We start from the raw sequence: 14,567 nt of genomic DNA, 5'->3' as shown, positions 1-14,567 counted from the left end.
CAAGGCAAAGAGTATATTCAAGGGTGAAGGATTAAAAGAATCAGGACCATTTTGCAATCTAACAAGTCATACTTTAATTAATTCTATTAATCTAGTTTTTCTGCATGCTTAAAGATTTCTCCACAAACTTGAAGTTATTAAGAAAAAATATCATGGGGAAATTACAGTAAGTAACTGTAATTTTTTTATTCTAATTACATGGGTAAGAAAACAATTCCAGACCCAGTTCACCATTTTTTTAATCAATTTGACTTTTGACAAGTTATTTAGGTTTGGAGTTAGTTAGGTTTTTTTAACAGTCACTAAAATAAAGGGGTTGGATTGGATAATCTGAGTTTCCTCTTCTCAGTCCATTATTGGTTAAAAAAAAATCGACATAAGATAGATCAAAGCAAACAGCTTTATCTGGAAGAATTTACGCACAAAAAAAATTTCTTCTGCATCCAGCAGAAGTACCGGAATTTTGATTCCAAGAATATGAGGTTTTTAAATATTCCAAGATTTGGACTTTAGATAGGTAATTCCCAAAGAAAAGAAAAAATTTATTGTCTCTCAAACCTTCTATCTGTCCTCTGAGTCTTTGACCAGATTCCTATGAAGAGGTTTGGGCTGTACCTTCTTGCCTTGCTATGCTGCTCTCCCACCCTAGATTAACTTTGCCCTCATTGAGGCAGACTATGTCTTATACCTTCTTTTTGTTCCTAGTAGCTAGTAGAGTGTCTCATGTTGATCATCAATAAACATCGGTTGAATTAACAGAGTAAAATTGACTTGATTTTCCTCACTGAGTAGAAGAAGGTGTTCCTTTGAGGAGTATTACGGCAGATGTTTTGGAAAACTGAAAAACAGTGGGGGCTACACTATTGCCCAAGTTAGCGGTTTGTTTGTTTTTTTTACTTTCAACAAGAAAGTGATTTGACTTGCTATGGCCATGACAAGGGGGAGGCAAGTTGTTCTATGAGGTGGAGGAAGCCTTGTGTTCTTCAGGACACAAATCAGAGATCCCAATCTGCTTGGAATAAAGAAAACAGTAAGAAAACCTCTGGGTCCCAACAACAGCAAGAAGGCAAGCCCCAAAGCATGAGAACCCTGGAAGCCTTAGCTAGTCTCACTTTTGGCTTCACTGATCTGGAACCTTAAAGTCGCGTAAACCACAGCTCTCTAAGGTTGAGCTTAGAACGGGGCCAGCCCTGCCAGCAGCAGGGAGGCCAAGCCATTTGGGTAGCCCTGTTGGTCTACATTTGTATGCTCCAGCCCATTTCCCACCAACAGAGTGAACACCAGGAGGGAGGGAGGGAGGAAACAGCTCTATCATGGTTATCCTAGAAAACCAGCCTTTGGATAATCAGCAGGTGATCAGAGAACTTTTTTTAAGTTATTGACTTTACATCCATTTTTCTGTCTTGGGGCTTTGGCTAATATTATCTCTAAAGATAAAAGATGGAAATAATCAAACTCATATTGGACTATGGGATTCCTGGCATTTAATTTAAATAAACAGCAACAATAACCAAAAAAAGAAAAACTTAAATAGCAAAGAAAAAATTCTTATCATTTTCATTGACTCACAATAAAACTACTAAATTTAATGCAAGATAACTTATTGATTAACTCAGTGACGCAGGTACTAAAAATCAGTCTTGCAGGGGGGGAAATATATGATTTGGGAAAATTATATTTGAAAGAGTCATATTCATTTTAAACCTCAATGTGTGACTAATAATGACAATTTGAGACCTACCCTTCTGATTAAAATTGATTTGGCATGGCCTTACCCAAAGCTAAGGAAATGCAATAGAAATCCTCATTATCTCTCTCACATGGTTATTCTGCAATTGATTAATTAACCCTTAATTGTTTGGAATAATACTCCTGTGATCGAGGAACCTGCTCAAGCACTGCCATCTTAATGAGAAGGAACACGAGGCCATGGGATGTAAAATGATCTCTTAAGTCACAGAAGGAATCCATATTAGATCTCAGCACAGAATGTGCATCCTCCCGGTTTCTCCTGTGCAAAGAGGGGCTTTTCCTGAATAAGCAGATGGTTGCTCTTCGTTCTCCACCAAAGGCAGCCTTTTTAACTTAAAGCTGGGAGTTAGACTCTGCACCAAATTCTCGGCAACCTCCCAAGCCCAGCAGCTATGACGCCATGTAGTATAGCACCAGCACCTGCATTTACAGACCTTGAATATTTACAAAGGGTTTGAAAAGGAGAGAGAAAAAGACACGACGATCTTTATATTCTTATGACTGGCTGCATCTGAGCCGCTTACTGCCTCTACGGGGATCTAGAAATTCTGAGTTGGGAGAAGATTCTCCAAGCATGGTGCAGGCGAGGCATTGTGATTGCTCAGCCAGTCACATTCTTTTTAAACATTCACAAATGGCTCTTGCAAACCATCTTAAGGGATTGAAGTAAATGAATGTTTTGGGGGATATAATATCCTCCTGGGTCCAAAAGCCTTTATTTCGAGTTTAAGGAGACTAAGAGAAATTATAATCGGAATAAATCCGCAAAGCTGGAAGGAGTAGGTGCTCTTAATAAGTTGGCAGATAGACCGTGAAATCCCATCCAAACAGTGGGAACAACTTGACTTCACAGCACTGCCTTCATTCAAATTCATGGCAGAGTAAATCACCACCATTTGAAGGACCACAGAGCATGCATGAGCATGACAGGCACAGAAGGAACTACTGGAGGCCCGGATCCAGCTTCGTGTGGCAGGGTTGCTGAAATCCCCTTTATTTACTTTTGAACCATTCAGAGGAAAAAAAGAGAGAAAGAAAAATACAGTAGAAGCAGATGTTCTCTTTTCAATAGTTTCAGCAAACACTCAGGGCCTTGGCCATAGCTGCTTCCCGTGGTCCACACAAGCTGTCCTTATACTCCAGTTGGTGGCCTGTTGGATAGCAAACAACATGGGGAGATCGCTCCAAGGGCGTTCGGGGTTTGGATCTTTCTGTACATCCTGATGTCTGGGGGAAAGAATCTTTGAGCCCCAGGTAAGAGGAAATGAAGTTAAGATCCTATGATCTTGGTTAAGGAATCAAATTGTCTTCTCAGCTGTTACGGGCTAAATTGTGTCCACATCCACCACATCCATTCATATGTTGAAGCTCTAACCCCCCCCCCCCCCCCAGTATCTCAAAATGTGGCTGTATTTGAAAATAAGGCCTTTAAAGAGTCAATCAAGTTCAAATGAGGCCTCTAGAGTGGGCCCTAATCCAGGCTGACCGGTGTCCTTGTAAGAGATTAGAACACAGAGATATCAGATGTGCCCTCACAGAGAAGAGGCCATGTGGGGACATACCCATCTGCAAGCCCAGGAGAGAAGCCTTGGGAGAAACCACATCCTGAGGACTTCCAGCCTCCAGAACTGAGAGGAAATACAATTCTGCTGTGGGAACCACCCAGTCTGTGGAGCTTTGCTACGGCAGCCCCAGCAGACCGAGGCGCCGGCTCTGATCCTGCCTACTGCTCAGCACCACCTGCAACTGGGCAGACGGCCTGTGTCCAGGCAGCAGGAGGTCAAACATACTTTTTGAATGAATAAATGAATAAACGAATGAAGGAAATTGACATTCCTCTCCTCCGGTTTCCTTATTTCTTCTGAAATAGGCATAGTTATAGTAACTCTGTCACAGGGTTGTGGTGGGAAGTACCTGTCAAGTGCTTAGGATATTGTGGCTGGCACATGGCAAAACCCAAAAATGTATTTGCACTGATGACATTTACTATTAAGCTTGATATTATATTTCATCTTTTGGTGGCTTTAGAGACAATGATCTTTGAAGTAGTGGGGTACATTCTTGGGCAACATAAGGATTTTACTGCATGCCTTTCCAATAGCACTCAGGTTGTTTTAGTCTATTATATCTAACTAGAGGCCCGGTGCATGAAATTCGTGCACTGGGGATGGGTAGGGGGTCCCTTAGCCCAGCCTGTGCCCTCTCACAGTCCGGGACCCCTCCCTCCTTACCACCCACCTGCTTGCTGCTTCCTACCGCTCAGCTTGCTGCTCCTTAGCGCTGCTGCGAAGGCCTTGGGTCTGCTGGGTGCAGGGCCTGCGGGTTTGTGTCTCTGATACCCCCAGCAGCCCCAAAACCTTGATGGCGGGGCTTGGGGCTGCTGGGTGCTGGGGTTGCGGATCTGTGTCTTCGATCAGGGCCCCAGCAGCCCCAACACCAAGGTGGTGGGCCTTGGGGCTGCTAGGTACAAGCCCTCCCAACATGTTTGTGTCTTCTATCAGGCCCTCAGCAGCCCCAGCACCGAGGTGGTGGGCCTTGGGGCTGCTGGGTGCCCAGCCTGCAGGTTTGTGTTTCTGATTCTGCCCCCAGCATCCCCAGCTCCATGATGGTGGGGTTTGGGTCTGCTGTGCCAGGGCTGCTGGGTGCCGGGCCTACTGGTTTATGTCTCTGATCAAACCCCCAGCAGCCCCAACATCGCCTCAGCAGGGCTTGGGGCTGCTGGGTACCGCGCTCCCCTTCATGTTTGTGTCTGTAATCCGGCCCCCAGCAGCCCCAACACCGCCTCAGCGGGGCTTGGGGCTGCTGGGTACCGCGCTCCCCTTCATGTTTGTGTCTGTAATCCGTCCCCCAGCAGCCCCACAGGCCCAGCACCGCCTAAATAACTTAAGGGAAACTTTATTTAGCCTTCTTTTAAAAGCAATCTAGTTTAAAAATGAGTTGCAGTTAAGAGAGAACAAAGAACATGGTACCTAAGAGTGAGATAGACAGACAGAGGAGAGGCTGGGCACTGGTCAGGGGCTTACATGCCAACTGTTCTCCACCTGGGAAATGATGTAAAATCGGTTTCTTTAGTTTTCTGCTCAATGGTCTTCTCCAGCGAGTGGAGTGGCATCTGCTCCCTTCTCCCTGGGGCCTGGCGTGGTGGTCGCCTTGGGGTCTGGCTGCGCTCCAGCGGGATCCGCAGGGGCCTGCCTGCTCCGCCTGGCCCTGGCCACACGTTGCTTCCTCCGAGTCTTCCTTGGGCACAGCCCCGGTCCATCAGCAACTCCTGTGTCTCCCATGGCCAGGGCCGATAAAGAGGCCCACACAGAGTTCAGGTCTGCAAGGAGCTGGTCCTCTGCTTTCAGAACCTTCGGGATCTCCGCTTGCAATTGTTCCCTTCCATGACCTTCCGTCCCTACCTCTGGCATCTTCCCGGAGCACTGCATGCCTGGCCTCCAGCAGCAGGTTGTCTTTGTATGGCTTTCAGGGCAGCCTTCAGGGCCTGGTGGCCGCACTGTGGCCCTTCCCCAGCAAGTCCTGCTGCACCAGGCGCACGTGCGCCCGCCCCCCACCCCCCTCCACCGCGCCCTCCAGGCATGGCGGCTCCATGCTGTGCTCAGGGCCTGGGAGTTAAGCAGCAGGGTGGTCCTGATGCGGTAGAGCTGGGCCAGCTGGGTCAGCTTCCTGTGCTGGGCAGAGATGGGGGGGGGGGTGCGGCTCAGGCTGGACCCTGGGGGAGGCCCCTGAGGGCAGCTCTCTGCTCCTCCTGGCGGGCCCTTTGGGCTCCCCGGCCAGGCAGGTGGTCCTGCCCTCCATCTCTGATAGCTGGGAGCCACTGCCAGGGCTTGGTGCGCCCCTGCGGGGCCCAGCTTCCTGAGGGGAGCCCGGAGTCCTAGTGCGGGTGGCTGTGGCAGCCAAGCAGAGTTCCCACAGGCTGCAGTGTGGCTGGGTGCGCCCCCTGGGTGGCGGCCCCTGCCAGCAGCTGCAGGAGGCAGGCCTCAGATTTGGACTTGAGCAGGTGGGGCAGGCGGGGCAGCAGCTGGACAGGGGTGCAGTGGCGGAGGCGGGGCGAGGGCGGGGGTGAAGGGGCCTGTGGTAAATCTAGGGGCCAGGGCGCTGGCTTCACCACAGGGCCTGGGGTCGCAAAGTCTTGCAAGGAGGTGGGGGAGAGGGTGCCTTAGGCGGAGTCCATGGAGCAGGAGCTGCCCTCCCCGGGGCCCAGGGCCAGCAGCTCGCTGGTCGGTGTGACAGATGAGGCAGTGGTACTGAGGGACATCTCGTCCGACTGGGAGCTGAAGGGGCCGCCCTCGAACTCGGGAGAGGAGAGCGTCTCCCCGGGCTCCAGCACCACCATGGCCAGGGTCTCCGTGAAGCCATCTGAGGCGCAGTGCTGGGAGTCCAAGCTGTTGCTGCTTTTGCGAAGGATGGTGTGGGAGCTGGCGGTGGAAGTGCTACTCTCCCCACCCTCCTCTTCCTCTTCCTCCTCCAGGCTCTGCAGGTGCTGCTGGCTGCCCGCGTGCTCCTGCACATGCAGCTGCTGCAACTGGTTCTGGGCACTGTAAATGGAGTCCACCCAGCCCTGGCACAGAGCCTGTCCGCTGGCCTGGAATGTGTAGGCCCCCACGGCGCTGTGGAACTCCTTCAGGTAGATGAGGAGGAAGGAGCCAGGGTCCCGCAGCTCCCGGCACACGATCTTGTCCACCAGCAGTGGTGGCCTGATGACCTTGGTCCCCTCAGCCTTCTCCACTGCCTTCGTCACTAAGAGCAGGTCCGTGAAGAGGAAGCAGTACACATCCATCTTGCTGTGCTTTCCCTCCTTCATCCTCAGGCTGCCCTCCAACAGCAGCTGACACATCTCCTCTAGGGAGGCACCAGGGATGGGCGCGGTCAGGTCCAGGTGCAGAAATTCCTTCAGGAGCTTGTCCACCTTGTCGTTGCTACCCTCCACCACCTCATAGGCGTCCATGTGGCTCACCATGGCCGCCAGCTGCTGCCGCATACACACGTTCACGTGGTGGATGAAGCGCTCCACGGAGCTGATCATGGTGATGACAGCCTCCTTGGCACACGGCTCGTCCATCTTCTTCAGCACCGACTTGAGCATCAGCAGGTACTTGGTGAGCCACTGGTGGGGCTTGGCGAGCATGTCGCTCAGCTTCAGCCGCTGGCACTGCTGGTGCTTCTCAGCCCACGTCATGTAGGACTGGAAGAGGTTGTTGTCGTGCAGCAGGCTGTGCGTGTACTCCATGCAGCCCTCCTCCTCCATGCAGTACCGGATGTAGGGCTTGAAGAGGGAGCCGAACATCTCAAAGCCTTTGAGGAGGTCCCGGCTGCAGGAGCGCCCGTGTGCGCAGCACCTTCTCCACCATCGGTGCCATCACGCTGCCCCACAGCCCGCGGTGCAGACGTGTGATCTCGGGGATGTTGCTGAACAGGAGCGGGGCGTGCAGGTGTCCAGACTCCTCCCCAGGGCGACCCATCACCTGGGAGTCCCCGCCGCTCCATTCAACCCCTCAGCCAGCGGGGAGTGCCCTCAGTGGGTCTGCTGCTGTGGGCGCTGGGGAGGAGGAGGCCACAGAGGACGAGGCCCTGAAGCAGGAGGAGGCCGCGGAAGGCAGAAGAGGAGCCCAGGACTCACAGCGCCCCTGCCACCACCCCGCGTCCCTCTGGGGCCTGCACCCAGGAGTGCCATGGCTGCAGCAGGGCCACTGGCTGGGCTTGGAAGTGAGTCCTCCATGCACAGTCCCAGCAGCCTGCCTGGTGTGGGTGGGGATTTTGGGTCACCTTGAGGGAGGCTCTGGCCTTTCCCTGCTCCTCTCTTGGTGGAGTGGCGGGACTCCAGCCCTGAGGTCAGAGGTGCTGCCTTCCAGCCCCCAGGCCGCTTCTCAGAGTTGGAAGTTGCGCCATTGGCCTCTACCTAGGACCGGACCTCTGCACCCCCAGGGTGCATAAACACACAGGACTTCCATCAGGCTTCGCTGATCCCGGGGCATGAGGCCTCGCAGCTCTGCTGATTCTGGGGCCCTGAGGCCTCGCTGCTCTGCGGCTTTGGGGCTGTTTGGCTTCGCTCCACCACTTGGAGCTTGTGTATGCAAATTAATCGCCATCTTTTAGCTTCTATAATTGAAACATTGTATCTTTTGGTGCTGTTGCTTCAGGAGCTCAGAGCCTGGCAGCAGGCAGCGGCAGGCAGGGAACCTTGGCTTCCTCCATCGCTGGGGCAACCAAGCCTCCTGTTCGCTTCAGCTGCCTGGCTGCCGTGCCATCTTGGTTGGCAGTTAATTTGCATATCGCCCTGATTAGCCAATGGGAAGCATGTTGGAGGTACGGTTAATTACCATGTTTGTCTATTATTAGATAGGATTGCTTTGTGGACCAGAAAATCACAGAAATTAGAAGTGGATGAGTCAGTTCCCATCACATCTGGTTCTTTCTTTAACGGTTGGATTAGGTTATTTTATAACAATTTGGGGCGGGAATGGTCTGTAGGAGGAACAAACTGGCATTCCTTACTTTTCCCCATTCTCCAGTCCTAGTAAATGCCTTGGACTCAAAACAGGCAGGACTTGGGCCTGGATTGTACATTGCAGGGTCGGGGAGAAAGGTCAAGTTCGTACAACAATGCTTGAAGTATAATGAGAGACAAAACATTCACAATTGTTGTCTTAAGTCTTCCACTATGAGCTAGATTTTCTCTGTTGAAAAATTTTCTGAGCTTCATGTGATTACCCTTATTATTCTTCCCCTCAGTAATAGTCTCCCACAGTAAAAATTAACAGAGCCCATTTTTGTTCCTTCTCTCTATTTCCTGGGTACAGAGCCAGCCTGCTGCATGCTGCATTAACCATTCAAACCAGCCTCAGACTTGAGCTGCACTGAAAGTGTTTCTAATTTCAACCTGTCTGCCTTCCATGAGGCTTTGTTTATGCAACGGGCACTGTCTCAGGGACCCGTGGCCCCTCTGCCATTTCTGTTTCATCACTGCATTAGTATTAATTTGTGATTTCTCACTGTTGATTTACCTGTTGATTTGCCCGTATCCTGCAGCACTTTTAGGTCAGGAGCTCCTGGAGAGCATGCTGGCATCATTGCGTTTTCGGTAACCTCTCCCCATGTGTGAGCAGAGTGCTTAATACTTAAGTGAAGGGATGGGAGGTGCTGTTCACAGGTCCTTTTCTACCTTCAACCCTCCTGCCCTCAGGGTCACCTCTATTCTTTATTTCCTCCCCTTGCTCATTTCTTTCTGAGCAGTAAGTGTAGCAAAGCTCACTGAGATCAACAAGTATGCCATTGAGAGGTAAGGCAGAGAGGGAGAGTGTTTTACATTTTTTACTTTAAAATGCCGTGTGCTGCCAGAAAAAGTAAACAGGGTGGGGAACACATCACACATCCTGATTTCTTTTTTGAAATTAAACTTATTGAGTGACATTGGTGAATAAAATTAAATAGGTCTCAAGTATACCATTCTATATTGCATTGTGTGTGTTCACTACCCAGAGTCAAATCTCCTTCCATTACCACATACGTTACCTCCTTTACCCTTTTATACCTCTTCCCCATCCTCCTTTCCCTCTGGTGATCACCATACTATTGTCAGTGTCTAATAGGATGATTAGTTTGTCTGTTTTTGAAATTTATATAAATGAAACCAAACAGAAAGGCCTATTTTGTGCTTGGCTTCTTTGACTCAACACTACATTTGTGAGATTTACCTATGTTGTTGCATGTAGCAGTAGTTTGTCCATTTTTGTTGATGTAAAATATTCCATTGTGTGAATACATACCTTGTTCAATCTCTTTACCTATTATACTTACAGGTGGTTTCAGTTTGGGGCTATTATGAATACTGTTCGGAATACTACTGCATGCTTGTTGTTTTGTTTATATTTCTGTTGAGTATATAACTCAGAGTGGAATTACTGGGTCATAAAATATGCTTTGTTCATCTTTAGCAAGTTTGGTTAAACATTTTTCCAAAATGGTTGCACAAATTTACATTCCCACCAGCAATGTATAAGCAGTCCCATTATCCCACACTTGGTACTGTCTGCCTGTCATTTTAGCTATTCTGGAATGTGTGTTATAGTTTTGTTTTGAGATTCAACGATTTGGAGTAAATGCTGATGCCTAGTGCCAGATAAATCTATCAACCTGGAAAGATTTAATACCTAAAATGAAATAATACAAAAGGAGTATGAGGCACTTAAAGGGCTCACACTAAACTTGGGAAGATAAGAAATTTAAATATGACCCTAACATATTTAAAGTGAAGTAATGAAGTGTCTGGGACCAATGTTTCCCTCTTTTTTTCTAATCTTCACCCAAAGATATGTTTTTATTGATTTTAGAGAGAGAGAAAGGGAGATAGATAGATAGATAGATAGATAGATAGATGATAGATAGATAGATAAAAACATTGATCAGTTGTCTCCTGTAAGTGCCCCAACTGGGGATCGAGCCCACATCCTAGGTATGTGCCTTGGCTGGGAATAGAACCTGCAACCTTTTTGGTGTATGGGAGGATGCTCAGATGGACTGAGCCAACCTGCTGAGGCTAAATGTTCTCTTGATGTTTGTTGAATGTTGGGTATAAATTGTTCAAAACAAACAGTAGAATCAGTCCCTGAACAGAGAGAGGACAGATGATAGAGCCCTGGTGCTGAGAAAAGGAATGAAATGGGACTTCAGCTGGGCCTTTGGTGTAAGATGTTTGCAGGTGAAGAAAACTGTGTGAGTGGGTGTGCACATTTGTGCATGTGTAACACTGAGATCATATTTTATTATCTACAATTACCTAACTTGCTAACACCTTGAGAAGAGTTGAGATTATGTCAGAAACACAAGGTGCAGGGATCAGCTCATTGAATGTTTCAAAGGATGAGTGCCATCCTTTATGTTTCAAACTGTCCTCTTCTCTCTTGCATTAGCTCTGACTTCAGACATTTAGAACCAGAGCAAAATGTGCTTTGAAATTAGGGGGGAAGTTTGAAACATGACTTCTGTTTTGTTCTTAACTGTTTAGAGTGGGGAAATGGATTGTGCAAAATCTATTTCTCACCTCAGATTTTAAAATAATAAAGTAAATCTCTCATTTCTTATAGACATTTAAAAAGAAGAAATGTTATTATAATCATATACCACTAGATAGGTCTTTATGATGCTTTTATCTTCGTTGGCATTTTTTCTAACTTGATCTCATAAATAGGAAATTTGACAGAGAAGGCTTCTCACCTCCAAATGCTAATTTTCACTTTTTGTATTTAGAAAACAATACTTTGGGCAACATCTCCTGCTAAGAAACTACATTTCCCAGCTTTGTTTATAACTTCAAGAATCCATAAAATTAAATTCTGGCCAAACTAATATAATAGAAGTACAATTTGAGTCTTCTAAGAGACAGTGGGATTAAACTTCTTCCTTCCTGCTACCTGGAATATGGATATAATGGCTGTAACTCCAGCAGCCACTTTGCCATGAAGTAATCTTTTGAATGAGAGCGGAATATAAAGCAAGAAAATAGAGCATACAAATAGAGGGAAACTTGATTCATGAATACTTTGTGCAACCGCCCTATCCTGCTGATTTTCAGTTGTCGTTTATATAAAAAATTTTTGTGAGTTTTAGCCACTGCAAATTAATCTTTGTTGTTAGCATTTGAACATGATTCCCCACTGATGCAGAGAGGTAGAAATGTGTAATCCATACTTTCCCAACCTACAGATAAAAAACAACAACACATTATGCTCATTATGGATGTCCAGGCCAGCACGCATCAGCTCACACAAGCTGGGAAGAAGTTCTATGACATGGATGTGACAAAGGTCGACATCTTGAATTCGGCCTGGTGGAGAGAAGATGGCATCTGTCCAACTGGTTCCTGACTATGTATGATGTTTTGAATGTTGTCAGCAAAATGGGGATCATCTAAACTGAGTCCAGCTGGCTAATTCTAAATATAAATTTCTCCAACATAAAACAAGAAAAAGATGGCTCTAATAGTATCTCCTTTACCTTCACTCTCTACAGGGTGAATTTGCCATTCCCATATCAAGAAATGGAATCTAATTTCCTTCCCCTGAATCTAGGCCGGCCTTATGACTAACTTGTAACCAACGAGAAATTGCTAAAGGCTTTGTTGTGTGACTTTTCAGGCTGCTCCAAAAAGGTGATGAAACTTCCACCTTATTTTCTTGGGACACTTGGTCTGAGGGAACCTGACCCCTATGTAAGAATCCAGCTACCCACAGACCATCAGGCTGGGAACACCATGCTTGATGCTCCAGTTGACAGACATGTGAGGGCAGTCTATTCACCACTCCTAACCACCAAACATGTGAGGGTAGACCAACCCATCCACCAGCTGAGTCCCACTGAGTGAAGAAATACCCAGCCGTAGTCTGACTGAATTCCTGACCCACAAAGTCCATGAGACATAATCAAATAGCTATTGCTTTAAACCACTAAGTTGTGGGGTAGTTTGTTCTGCAGCAATAGTAACGGGAACATCTCCACAGTAGTTATTCACAAATATTTACTTATCCAAGAGCCTGGCAGCTCCATGGAGGCAGGTGGCCTGCCTGTGCTGCTCACTGTTACATCTCCAGTAGCCAGCACAGGATTTGCTATGTTGTAGGTGTTCAGAAAAGATAAAAGTGTCCCAAAGTCTTAGTTTAGTTTTAAGCAATATAAAGCTTAGCACTGCACAATGACTTCTGGGATACCCTGTTATTAAATGAACGAGAGATGAGCTCTTTCAGTCGTAGCCACTTGTAATGGAATCTGGCGTTTGCAATTTCAGTCGCAAGGAAGTAACTTAGAACTAATTTCTTTCAGGCTTCCAAACTGACCAGTCTTATTCAGAATCTTCTACAGAAATGACAAAATGTATTATAAGTTATATTAATATCTTTCAGGAGCTGAAGTAATTTAGTAACACTAAATGTCAGAAAGTAGCTTCATATTAAAACTGAAAGAAAAAAAAACCACCATGATTAAAGGAAGACTACTCAATATCAATTAGAGATGAGCACTATTTCTTATTTTCACTATCTTTTTTAATAAACTCATTAACCCATGTAATGATATTTCTGGCAGTGGATATTAGAGAAATTTACAATAGTTGAATTGACTCCCATTCACCTTAAACAAAATAGAATAGGAAAGACCAGTCTCATTTACATAATTGTTTTGGATTCTTTAGATAGAAATGATTTTCTGGGTTATCTTGTCCAAACAAATTTGCAATTGAAACTAGAGGCTTCATTCCCCCCCCCCAACTTCTTTATGATAAGAATCTAAACTGTCTCATGATGCTACATCTTGCCTGAAATGTTTTATACATATCCTGATCTTTTGTTGCAAGATGATTCTGACCACCCTAAATTAGAGTGTGAACGTGACATCTCTTTATTCCTTCGGATCCTTTCTCTGAAGGTATGTGAAAATGCTACCAACCATGAATTCTCTCAGCTAGGCCTCAAGATAATTACTTCTGTAGCCATTTTACAAAGGTGCTCAATAAATCTAGGATTAAATTACTCAATAAAGGTCACTCAAAAGATGGATCATATTGATTTTCCCTTTAAAAGGCAAGAGTCATCTCAGATACATGACCTCTTATGCACTCAGAAACCATCTGTGATTGGGAAACTGCTCACGTAAAACTCTTTTGAACTTTCTAAGAATTATTTCTCAGAGGGGGTTTCAATTAGTGTAAAAAGTCAGGATGGCCATGATGCATTAACAGATACCCCCCTAAAGCTCAGTTTATTATTTCCTGCTCATGTTATATGACCAATTTGAACTGAGTAGGAGAGGTGTTCATTGTAGTCACTCATGGGCCTAAGGGTGACAGAGGTCCCATTTATTTCCAAGATCACAAAGACAGAACAAAGGGCACATGGCAAATTGTGCACTGGCTCTTGACACTTCTGCCTGGAAGTGATGCCTAGCTAATATCCCTACACTTCATTAGCCAAAGCACGTTACCTGACCATGCCAATTTCCAGAAGGTGTGGAGAAGTGCAAGCCTCTGTGAGCCTGGCAGGAGACCAGACCAGGACAGTTGTGCACAACATTAATGACTAACACTAATTAGAGGGTGACCCAGGGCCCCACAAAGAACCAAGCAATCTCTTGTCAAGAGGGAACAAAAATTCCAAACTTTCTCACTCTCACTGGATATTGAGTTCCAAATGCCCAGGAGAAGGCAGTTAAAACAGAGTTTTAGATAACTCCTTTGAAAGAAATAGTTGATTTGTATTTGTAAGAAGAAGATGGTATTCTGTATCTGGTAGGAGCACTATGGCCCCCTCAGCTAACTATTGTACAATACTGGGTAATCTACCAGGCATTCTTAAATCTGAAATGCTCAGGGTCTTGCTCCCCAAAATATGGCAGGGGACCAGCAGCATCAGTACCACCTGGGTGCTTGTTATAAATGCAGATCCTCAGGCTCCCATCCAAGCTTTATCAACTCAAAATTTGAATTTAACAAAATCCCTAGGTGATTAAAGTTTGAGAAGCACTGGATTAGGCCACCTGGGATGTGCCTGTGAAATCAATGGTACATGATGCTGGAAATTACCTAATTGAGAGCCAACATTTTCAAAAAGGTCTCTTTTTTAAATTTGGATTTTCAAATTGTCACAGGGCTTACGACTCCAAATACTTAAGGGCGTTAAAAAAAATTAACGGCGTTGAATCATAAAGGCGAAAACTCTTGTAATTAAGAATTTTATCTGCATAGTTTTATCTGCTGCACTTAATAATTTAATCTGCTTGTTAGGTGGGCCTCATGCCACTAGCATCTTATTGTTCCAGTTTTGAAGAGA

General features: G+C 46.3%; 1 protein-coding gene across 1 annotated transcript; it reads right to left on the bottom strand.

Moving 5' to 3' along the window:
- Nucleotides 1-4,832: 4,832 nt before the first annotated feature.
- On the bottom strand, nucleotides 4,833-7,163 carry LOC308523685 (pleckstrin homology domain-containing family G member 5-like; the record flags this gene model as incomplete). The annotated part of the gene is given in 5 exon segments (XM_081097696.1): nucleotides 4,833-5,450; nucleotides 5,452-5,671; nucleotides 5,673-5,911; nucleotides 5,915-7,061; nucleotides 7,063-7,163. Coding segments are annotated over 5 exon segments (2,274 nt in total). The 5' UTR covers nucleotides 7,113-7,163.
- Nucleotides 7,164-14,567: the final 7,404 nt, after the last annotated feature.

Source organism: Myotis nattereri (genome assembly GCF_964212035.1).
Source record: "Myotis nattereri genome assembly, chromosome: 8".
In the NCBI taxonomy this organism is placed as follows: Eukaryota; Metazoa; Chordata; class Mammalia; order Chiroptera; family Vespertilionidae; genus Myotis; species Myotis nattereri.
Note: the sequence above shows the minus strand (reverse complement) of the source record. Positions and strands in the feature narration are given on the sequence as shown.